General features: G+C 34.5%; 1 protein-coding gene across 1 annotated transcript; it reads right to left on the reverse strand.

Annotated features, from left to right (window-relative positions):
• Positions 1-2,063: 2,063 nt before the first annotated feature.
• On the reverse strand, positions 2,064-7,328 carry LOC141608846 (kinetochore protein SPC25 homolog). The gene is made up of 8 exons (XM_074428195.1): positions 7,078-7,328; positions 6,407-6,472; positions 4,868-5,014; positions 4,192-4,305; positions 3,994-4,083; positions 3,745-3,864; positions 3,095-3,306; positions 2,064-2,374 (listed from the first exon to the last, which is right to left on the reverse strand). Exons 1-8 carry the CDS (start codon positions 7,238-7,240, stop codon positions 2,351-2,353), a joined length of 936 nt encoding a protein of 311 aa, XP_074284296.1. The 5' UTR covers positions 7,241-7,328; the 3' UTR covers positions 2,064-2,350.
• Positions 7,329-7,637: the final 309 nt, after the last annotated feature.

The following is a 7,637-nucleotide window of genomic DNA, read 5'->3' on the forward strand; positions in this document are numbered from 1 at the left end:
TTATTTTTGTTATGTTACTCTCATCAAACTGTTTTTTTTATACTACAAAAATACCAAATATTGTCGTTTTTCGATTTTAAATTATCTGATATAAATTTTTATCCTAAAATATAAATCTTTTTTCTAAATAAATTGGTGTTTCTATCCGAAAAAAGAATCATTTGAATAAACTGGTGTTGTTACCCGTAAAAAAAGAAAATCTTTATTTATTCCAGGTAGAAGTCAAGCGGATGATTTTTTGAAGTTTTTATTAATTTTTTATAATTGTAATTTTTAAATTTATAATATTGTATAATGTATATTTTGTAGTTGTATAATGTATAGTTTGGTGTGAATGTGATAAGAGATGCAAATCAAATGAAGGTAAGAGGAGAGAGAGAAATTAATTAGCAAAAATGATGGTGGGGCTAATTTTTTATCTCATTCCCTAAATTCAAGGGACCAATTTGGAAAGTCTAAAAGACTTTTCTTTTATAGATTCCATAATCCAACATTAATAGAAAGAGATTAACAATAATAAGGAATTAATAAGGAATTAAGGATAAGGATAAATAGAGAAAGATTAAAGTGTCTTACAAATAAAAGATTAAACTTTTGGGATTGAATTAAAAAGGAAGATCGGTTACTCATTCTAGATCTAAAACCTAAATAGATGAAATTAATTATCCAAATTACAACTTAACGATAAAACATGAGATGGATGAAAACCTAATGTAATCACCTATTTATAGTCTAAGCCTAATGTAAGGAAGTGTTTGGTTGGGGGGTATGGAATGGAATGGAATGGATATCACTCATTCAAGTGTTTGGTTGGCCACATTTGGAATGGATTTAGAAACCCAGTGGATTCTCAATCCACCACAACTCCCTGGAATCCCATACTCTACTCCTCCCCCAATTTTCTAAATCCAATCCCCCCTGATACAAAACCTAATATTAAGAGAGAAGAAAAAAAACCCAAATTGCTATTGTTCTACTCTACGTAAGTCTTCATCTTCTACTTTCAATACAATTTCATTATGCTTTTTTTTTTAATGATGATCGAAGTATGATTTAGGATATTGGATTTTTAGGGTTTGAATTATGTCATTTTCTGAAAAAATTTACCGTTGTGATTCAATTGATGTTTCGTTTTGTATGAGAGACAGTATAATATTCATCATGCTTGCCTTTTGGTTTTCTTGATTGTTATTGTTGTAACTTCTTGTAATATTCATCATCATTGTTCTCGTTGTTGTATACAAACATATTTAATCGAAAACACACTTTTTATTTTTTCAATTTATTTGGTGAGGGGCATATACAATCCATTGCAAAATCAAACCAAACAAGTGTTAAAAGGTATGGGGTTCTAACTCCATTTCACCCTGGATTCTCATCCCAATCCATTCAATTCCCATACTTTGAACCAAACAGCCCCTAAGAGTAATGGGCCTCGATATGGTTGCTAACACGATTTGACGAAAAACAAAAATGTAGGAAAGCGCACCGTGCACCTATATGGGGCGCATGAGAAAAAGGAACATACATCGGAGGTATTACCTCCAACTTTTTTGTTTTTGAGCATATATCTATATTTTTTGAGCTTATTTCCACAAACTTTATTTGTTTTTGAGTATATGTATGTTTTTTTTGAGTTTATTAAAATTTATAAGTTAGATTTTAATTTTTTTCCGTCAAAACTCAAATTTTACTAAACTTATATGTAATATTTTTGAGTATTATTGCAATTTTTTAAAGTTTAATGTTTAAGTAAATAAACTCAAAAAATCTATATTAAAACTCAAAAATTTTAAAACAAAGCTCAAAAAAATTATTATAATGCTCAAAAACTATTAATTGGTGGTAATACATCAGATGTATAAGCCACTTACTGGGGGCGCATAGTGCACATTTGGACTTGAAACTTCACTTTTTGCTTCATTCTTTCGTTTCTTCATGTCTTGTTGGTCTTCTTTTGTAGCTTGTTTATACTAAGGTAGACTTCAAAATATTTCGTTGCTTCCAATCATGGCTCAAACTCGATTATTAAAACGACCTTTGGAAAACGGCAATTGCGACGATAACCACGTAAAAGCGCTTCCAAAACCCACTTTATTCCATTAAATTCACTACATAACTAGTAGAAATACGAGCCTATCACTAAATATGTTTGCAACTGAACAAGCGAGCGGGCAGGGGTTAGTCTAGCAACAACCGGCCTGCCGTAGGTTTGGCTTTACACACTAGATTGGACAAAAATATAACCCGAAACATAAGAATACGTATATATTACACAGGAGTTTCTGTTCCTCTATCACAAATACAACCAGAAGTTGAAGTAACTTGAAATTTCTCCAGTGGAACGTCTTCAACTTTCTCTCTTTTTCTTAGCCTACAATGTGTTTCAAATGCACAATTATAACACTGAATCAGACTCTGAAATAGTAACCATAGTTCATACAATATACAGATTACCACTATAATGTTATATCATAGAAACATTCCATTCTTTTATATGACACATACATAATAGAAAACACCTTCATCCGGCTGCATTTGATAAAATAGAAATAAGCTAGATTAAAACAAACTCTAAAAGACTAATAATGCAGGTTAGTGAAAGGGAAAGATGCCTCAAGGTACATCGTAGACTCATTACAATACAGTGACTACAGTCATTAGATCAAAACCTATTTACTTTTCTGTTTGTGTAGAGTAACCACCCAATTGGCTGATCTACCTTAAAAATCATTCTGTGAAACTTTATTACACCACCACCATTACCTTAGGGGATTAGTGCTTCAAGGGCGTTCACAAATAACAGAGTAGAGGGATCAGATGTACGCAGTCTTACCCCTTGGTAAACATAAAAAAAGGTTGTTCTATTAATCTGCAAAGTCAACTGAATGTGCTTTCTTACCACTGATCACTGCCAAAGTGCCAAACACAAGAAAGCAAAGAAAAATGCCGAGAAGAAATACTGTGAAACTGAACATGAACACAGATAACAGAGAAGGAAATAAAGAAACCAGGTTCAGACAAAGAAATAGAATATAAGAAGGTACAACAGACAGAGAGAATGATTTTAATCACTAAAGAATTAAAGAACTACCACAAGGCGAGGAGATCGTCGGTAAGATGGTGCCAATACAGGAGAAAGAAGAGGTGATTTGATCTCTTTGCAATGATCAGCTTGTGTAACATCTCCGTTTGCTTCCTTGAGTGGGGGAGATGATTGACTTCTACTATCGATTGAAGCTGAGGGGGCAGATATGGATGTACTGGTATAATCTTGATCCTGGTATATAATCTGTGACATAGACCCTGAGAGAAATGAAACTGCTCATATTAGGGAAAGAACTCAAGCGGCAGACTAGATGTTGAACCAAGTACATGAACAATTCCATAGATCCAGAAGACAGATTGTCTTATTTAGCACCGAAGTAATGTTTAACCCAAGGACACATATTGACCAAGTATAAGCTAGAGTTGCAAATGGGTCATTCAGATCAAGTTTGGGTTGGTCATAAGAGGCATGAATCAATTCAGGTTATATTTGTGAAGGTTTTTGTTCAAAGCAATAATTTCAGGCTGTTTGAGTCATTTTTTTGGGCCAGGTTGTTTAGAATTGTTCCATTCGGATTTAGATCTACTTCAGGGTTGTGCTATTCGATTTTGCGCTTGGGTCGGTTCATTTGCGTGAGGGCAGTTTTGCTAAGTCTTGTATAAGCTATGTGCAAGAAGAAATTCGCCAAAGTGTACCTGATGCCTTAGCTTGAAACTTGTCTCTCATTATTCTGACAAATTTATATAAGCCATTGCTTTTGTTCAACTCCTTAACGGACTCTTCTGTGTCATTAAATTGGGGATCACACTGAATCACTGTAACAACGTATTTGAAGTTGGTTATAAATATGTTAAAAGAGTAAAGGCCTGCCGGTTTATATCTATGAATATTAAGTGAAAAATAAAAACTGCTTAGAAGTATCAAACTTTCAATACAAGACTTACAAGTATAAACATTGTTTGCATGACGAATGGTGAAAGAATACTCCTCAGAGAGAAATTTCCTATTGATGTAAGTAAAAGTGAATTTGACACCTACACCATAGGGAAAAAGAAAAAGAGATAAAGATGGTTAAGCCATTGCAAGTTTGCAACTACCATGCAACTTGAAAGTTGAAACTACTATAGAAGCTTTAAACTTACCATGTCCCCCATCAATGTGGAAACCAAGTACCCGGTTGTACCATGTACATGCATCTTTTATCTCTTCTCTATGCATAACAGCTTCTCTACTCTTCTCTTCAGATTCCTCAAGAGCTTTCGCATAAGCAAACAAAAGAAAGGGGTAAGATATAGAGAACTCTTACCTTTTGAGCAACTTGTAATATGAAGTTCCCTAGAAATGATTCTTATCATTAATATCCCCGAAGATTGACAAAGGATCATGAACACCCAGCATGTTTGCGCTTGAAACTTAAAATGTTGCCCAGCCACAGTATTTATAATATGTCAATGTTTCAAGGTCTTCTAAGATTGACACAACATCATGAAACTCCACCATGTTTGCTCTTAAGCGTAAATTGCAAGCGTGACATAGTATATTTACAATATGCCAAGCACACATGAAGCAAAACCAAGTGAACTTCAAGGATCAATCCCTTATGTCTTGATGTCGACTAAAACATGAAGAAGACAGGTAGGGTCTTTAACATGTCAGCTTTATATAAAAACCATTTAACATGAGTTTTCTCACAGAACCAATCCTGCTGATGTATAAATTTAGCACAATACTTATTTACCAAGTTGTTTGTTTCAAGTACAGGGAATTTTGTAAATAAGAAATATAAAAAGCTACAAATGACCAAAAAACAATTTCTACCTTTTGATTGTTCAGACAAGATGGCTGCGTATTCATCCTTCCGTGCTGCTTGGTCTCGTACAATTTTTTGAAGTTCATCTACTTTTATTCTTGTATCAGAAAGGGAGTCAGCGATCGTTATACGCTTGGCCTCCTTCCTCGTCTTCACTATAAAAATGTTCACGGTCAAGACCGCCAACAAATGAAAAAGTGCTGTCAGTTTCATCAAGTATACTGAATTACTGGTTATTTATGACTTATGTCTCAATTTTCAATGCATTGGTCATAAAATAATGATGTATGACAGAATTTTCTCACTCGTCTTCCAACTTGTAGGCTTGTACTAATGTGTAACAAATAACAATATAAAATTGGTAAACTCAGCGCATAGTTCAAAACTTCAAAACATTACAATGATAAAAAGAAGTTAATCACACTCAAACTGTAATACTCCTGATGTCTATGAGTCTAAAATTAGCTAAACGAGTTAGAGAATTGACAGGTTGGCACTTGAGCGGCCGAATAAAGGAAGATAAAGTTGGAGTAGCAACGTTTAGGCTCGCGGAGTGTTAAGGCCAGGGGGGCCGACCGGCCAATGGGCCATGTAAGTTGTTTTTGAAAGTTTGCTTTGAAGAATTAGCAGGAATTAAGATTTGGGCTCGGCGCCTATGCAAGGCCGGTTGGCTGGCCAGCAGGCCTAGCTGGAAGCTCGTGTCCGCCTTCTTGGGTTGGAAGTTATTAAGTCGTGATAAATTTAAGCTAAGTCATATTTTCGAGAACATCAAACCCTTAATCTGCTTTACAATTTCTTCCTCACAAAACCTTAAAGCTCTCTCAAACATCACGGAGGAAATAAGGAAGAAAATAATCTTGGGAATGCCTTGCGTCGATTTTTGCCTATACTCTTATAGTAAGTAAACCCTTCCCTACTATATTCAATTCTAATCTTTAAGTCGAGATCTAAGAGGAATAGTTATGCCCTAATTAGTAGTTTAGATTGATTTTGAGTGGGAATAAAATTGATGTTAATTATTGGGACTCTTCGCAATTACTCCCTTGTTTGTTTATTGTAATCTCCTGGATAAATGAGGGTATTACACGAACATAGGGGACCATAAGCTATGAATCACCAAGGAAGAGAACTAACAGCACACATGCCATCATAACTCTTATTATAAAGTCAGTTGCACAACGGGCAAAGGCTGCCAATAACAAAAGCTAAACTAGAAAAGTCAGCCTCTCTCTAGGCGAATGTCAACTAGTGAGGTAAGGCTTCATAGGCCATGTATCCAACTTAAAGTGTCCTACTGATAGAATAGCTAAATGTTTTAAGGATACGAAAAATGTCAATGTCAGACAAGAAACAGCGCCAAATCCGCAAATACATAACTACTCCCTCCGTCCCAGTCAATTGTCCGGGAGGGAGGGAGTAATTTACAGTTAACAAAACAACAAGAACATTCTAACAATAAACTCTAGAGTTACTTGATGAAGCAATAATCAACAATGAACCAACATTATTCACAATATACATTATAGTGTCTCGATTAAACACAATACCTGCAAGAGCTCTGACCAATTCATCCTCTAGCTCTCTCAATTCTGCCTTGAGTTTCCCCAACTTCACTGTCATTTCAATAGTCACATTAAGGAATTAGTAGAAGTGTGGAGAAGGCGTAATAAACCTGCTATTAGTATCGTCACTGATCATGAGAATTAGAAGTCCGGTCTTGTCAACCAATCGTAGAAACATTCTCATTATTAGGGAACAAAGATTATACAACCGGTTATACAACTTGAGACCTTTCCTTAAAAAATCAAAAACTTCCTCTAAACAATAACTACGTCTCATACAAAATGGAAACGGTTAGACAAACGGTTTTTCAGGTTCTCTACGAAAAATGCAAATCCCTTTGAAACCATTTCAATCTACACAGGCTTTACAATTAAAATACGCCTCACAAAGAATATAGAACGTAAAAAATGATTGAGACAAATTGAGTACTCAGTTTTACGATAAAATTTCACATTATATATATATATTTATATATACAATTAGGTCCATGATTACTTAATCAAAAGAGGAACAGCAAAAACTCAAGTTCGCAAACCCTAGCTTCCAACAAATAACAAATATCAAATGTTAAATTGCTAAACCCTAGAAAAGTACTCGTACCTAACAATAAGAAGAATGAATAGAGTAATTAAGTAAAATAAGAGGAATATTAAACCTTGATTAAGAGGTGTTTGATCAAAATTAGATCTGATAGAATGGAGAGAGTTGTGAAAGTAAGAAAAAGAAGAATCGATTTGTTGCTGATGATTTGAGATATCTTTCTCGCATACTTTTCGGAGTTTTTCCATATTCGCTTGTACTGTATGAACCGACGCCATTGTAGAGAGATGAAATTTTGAAAGAGATATTGTATGTCAGCCCGCCATTTGTGTGTTTGAAATACAGCTTTGATTTCTGCTCTACTTTCATCGTTTTGTCCTGGCTTTTTAATGCTTATACTAGTTTTTGAACCCGTACAGTGCACGGGTGGTAACATAAAGTGCTATTTCGGGTGAGTCTTAAATATCGATAAATATTATGAAGGGAAGGTGTAATATTATTACATATTAGTATATTTTAAAAGGTACTGTCCATGTTCAATTTTTTATATTTTTTGGTGAAATATAAGTATATATCAAAAGAAATCGGTGATACACAACGGGATCGAGCCAAATAGTGAAATACGACATTTGTGAAACAGTCCAACAAATAACGAAAAAAAGCCCAATACAAAGT

The sequence above is a fragment of the Silene latifolia genome, chromosome 1, assembly GCF_048544455.1.
Source record: "Silene latifolia isolate original U9 population chromosome 1, ASM4854445v1, whole genome shotgun sequence".
Taxonomy (NCBI): Eukaryota; Viridiplantae; Streptophyta; class Magnoliopsida; order Caryophyllales; family Caryophyllaceae; genus Silene; species Silene latifolia.

Excerpts from the sequence above, each read along its gene's own strand:
- LOC141608846 (XM_074428195.1), bottom strand. The coding sequence starts at position 7,240 with ATGGCGTCGGTTCATACAGTACAAGCGAATATGGAAAAACTCCGAAAA. Across the intron at positions 4,084-4,191 it reads CCACATTGATGGGGGACATG|GTGTCAAATTCACTTTTACT; the intron begins GTAAGTTTAAAG and ends CCTATGGTGTAG. Across the intron at positions 3,307-3,744 it reads GTTTCAAGCTAAGGCATCAG|GGTCTATGTCACAGATTATA; the intron begins GTACACTTTGGC and ends CATTTCTCTCAG.